General features: G+C 36.8%; 1 protein-coding gene across 1 annotated transcript; it reads left to right on the forward strand.

The window, feature by feature from the left end:
* The first annotated feature begins 1,185 nt into the window (after positions 1-1,185).
* Positions 1,186-1,943, forward strand: LOC111408074 (rapid alkalinization factor-like). Its single transcript, XM_023037845.1, has one exon. The coding sequence runs from the start codon at positions 1,350-1,352 to the stop codon at positions 1,731-1,733; it is 384 nt and encodes a 127-aa protein (XP_022893613.1). The 5' UTR covers positions 1,186-1,349; the 3' UTR covers positions 1,734-1,943.
* Positions 1,944-3,320: the final 1,377 nt, after the last annotated feature.

Genomic DNA, 3,320 nt, shown 5'->3' on the forward strand with positions numbered 1-3,320 from the left:
AATGGTTCAGCTGTATGGAAGTTCGACGATTTGGACGATAGTTGGTCGGAGTTTTTTCATTTCTAAGACGGCAATCCCATTTGAAAAAAAAAAAAGATCATGAAAAGAAGCGCCCTGGTGAGTATGGTCGGTTGGTGTATTGGAAATGACATGGATTTCTTCGGAATAGGTGATGCCACCGGAGTTTGGTGATGGTATTTTGAAAATGGTATGAAGGTTCATCAGTTTGGTAATGGTTTCAATTTTAATAAGGTATAATAGCACAAAACATCCATACGTTTGACACTTCTTGTGGAAAACGTCTCTATCTTTGATACTTCTTGCTGAGAGCATCCATACGTTTCAATTTTTTTTGCATTTCCATTCCTATTTTCAAGTTTCATTATGGAAAACGTCATTTTCATCAATTTGAAACATAGGTACGTTTTGCACACTACAGGCCAAACATAGGGGCATTTTGTGCTATTAGGCATTTTAATAATTATTTGGACTTACTTGCATTTTTTAAAACATTTAGGAGTAAGATTGCAATTTATTATTATTTTTCTTTTCTTTTTTTTGTTTTATTTAAATAGGAGGATATTTTAATCATTTTACATTCAAAATGGTGAAAAATGATGTTTTTAGCAATGAAACGTTGAAATAAGGACGAAAATGTAAAAAAATGAAACATAAATACGTTTTTCGCAATAAATGCCAAACGTAGAAACGTTTTGTGCCATTAACCCCAAAAAGTAATATCAAAGTCCTATGTAAACCGCCCCCGGGGCACAGCTCAACTGGTGGATCAATCAACATTGACTTGTTTCCAGCGGCAGAGTGGAGAGTTCGATTTCTGGTGGGAACCTGCGGTCAAAAAATTTGGTATGGAACAATCACTCTAGAGGAGGGTCTCTTGTACGCAGAAGTGTACAGTCAATAGGGGGAACCTGTGATCCAGTTGAGGCATATCCCGCGATTTACCCCTTCCAAGGTTCTAGGGACATGGGTCTTGAAAGTCCAAAATTTAGTCTGGTGTAAGTTGGGATACCTGGATATCAAAAAAAACAAAAAAAGTCCTATGTAAACCTTAACGGTCGTTTTCAATTTTCTAAAGTGATTAATTTAAAGAAATGAATAAAAAAGTATTCGTCGGTACCCATTAATCAAATTTCATTTATATATAATTCAACTCCCTTCTTTCTACTTACATTTGCTATTTGTCCCCTTCTCACCTTAGCTATACAGAGAGAGAGAGAGAGAGAGAGAGAGAGAGAGCGAGCACAGCCGCACCTCACAATCGGAAGTCTGAGAAAAACCCGGGTGAAAGACTCCACGAAAAACCAAGTAAAGATTTCATTTCAACACTGATGAATATGATGGAAAGAAGAAGTTTGACTTCAATGATTTTCACTCTCTGCATAATTGAATCTCTGTTGATTTCCCAAGCTTCGGCTAGTGGCGACGTCGCGGCGGCGGATGTGGGGTGGTTGATGCCAATGATGAGATCCGGCTGCAAAGGGACCATAGCCGAGTGCCTTGCAAACGCCGACGAGGAGGAGGACGAGTTCCAGCTCGATTCGGAGTCCAATAGGCGTATCTTAGCCACTCGCCGCTACATTAGCTATGGTGCGCTCCAGAAGAACAGAGTCCCCTGCTCTCGACGCGGCGCCTCCTACTACAACTGCCGTCCCGGTGCTCAGGCCAATCCCTACACCCGTGGTTGCAGCGCCATCACTCGTTGCAGGGGCTGAGATTTCTACAGTATTACTACTATTCCTCTATTACTTTGGAATATTTATCAGCTTTTTAACCTTGCTTTTTTCCCCCCTTCTTTTTTGAGATTGGGTGTTTGGTGAATTATTGTGGTTATTATAATGTATTGTTTTTCATGTACAACTTATAATTTTTGTGAATACTAATTCATTATCTTATATCTATCATATTTGTTGTATTGTTTGGTATTTTGATTTCTGGATCCTGGTTAATGTGTGTACAGTTGGTTAAAATTTGAATTATTCACCTGTACCTTGGGGATTCTTGCAACACTCAACCCGGCTAGATCTTGGGTGGTAAACTGCTGATTACACCTCTTCTACTAGCTATAGCTTATGGAGGAATTTGTCGTGTCATCTTGCATCATTGTGGTTATTTAAATGGATTGCTTTCATATACAAGATATATAATTGTTGTGAATACTAATTCATTATCGAATTCGCTGTAATGTTCGATAGTTTCATTTGTGGTTGCTGATTGCTTTTGATTTATCTTGGGTTAAAATTTAAGGCTTTGTTATATTGTTTTTGTGTCGCAAGATATTAAAGATGCGAATGCGTGGAAATTTTTATTATGTTTTTGTCAAATTCTCTTGATGACCATCTTGCACAAGGCCAAATTGGGTTGTGAATAATTGGGTTTACAGATGAGCAATACCTAGGAAATGTATGCCCTAGCTGCACAACCCTGCGCTTCCTAAAGGAGTTTTTAGTCTACTTTGGGCTTGTTTGGCATGAGTTTTACTTTTACTTTTGTTTTTGCTTTTGCTTTTGCTTTTGCTTCCTATACAAGAGCTTTTGGATGAAGTTACTTTAATTTTTATTTCAAAACTAATTTTTAAAAATACTTCATATTCCATAAGTACTTTTAGAAGAAGCCACATAAATCAGCTCTCTCTTAAAATTCTTCTAAATAGAAGAAGCACTTTAATAAAATTAGTCAAATGGGTTCAAAAGCTGTTTTTGGGTCTCAAAATCTCACTTTCACTTTTCAAAAGCTTGCATTATCCCCTACCTTGTTTATTTGTCGGGATGTGTATGTCTTGAATGTTTACGGAAATAATCCTCGAAAGTTTCTCTCCGTTGTTAATTTTGCCATTGTGGATCAATAAGGAACTTGCCTTTTTGAAGACTGCTATAGGCATTGAGTTTGGTATTGGGATTTGAAGTAGAAAAAGGTCTAATTTTGCATCTTTTTCCTGTTGGATTTGAAGAAATTCTGGGAATTTTCTTGATTCTCAACTACCTATTGCTGATGAAATTAGTAGGTTAGGACATGTTACTCAGTGGAGAGAATAATTTTGCCCCATTAGTGAAGGAAACAAGGACTGCGGGTATTAATCACAAAATATAATTATTTCGGCAGTTTGATCGATCCTAAGGTCTTCTGTTTACCCACTTCAATAATTAAATTATGGATATTATAAAATTGTTTACCTCCTAAAAGGATATTATAATCTTTAGATAACATGTATTCTTGATGTGAATGTTGTCCTAAAAGTTTTTTTCTTTCTATTTTTTTATGCTCACTATATTCTCTTGACAACCAAACTACAGCTGGGGTAC

This window comes from Olea europaea, chromosome 13 (genome assembly GCF_002742605.1).
Source record: "Olea europaea var. sylvestris chromosome 13, O_europaea_v1, whole genome shotgun sequence".
NCBI lineage: Eukaryota > Viridiplantae > Streptophyta > Magnoliopsida > Lamiales > Oleaceae > Olea > Olea europaea.

Bases quoted from the DNA above. Each gene is read 5' to 3' on its own strand.
- LOC111408074 (XM_023037845.1), top strand. From the start codon at position 1,350: ATGAATATGATGGAAAGAAGAAGTTTGACTTCAATGATTTTCACTCTC.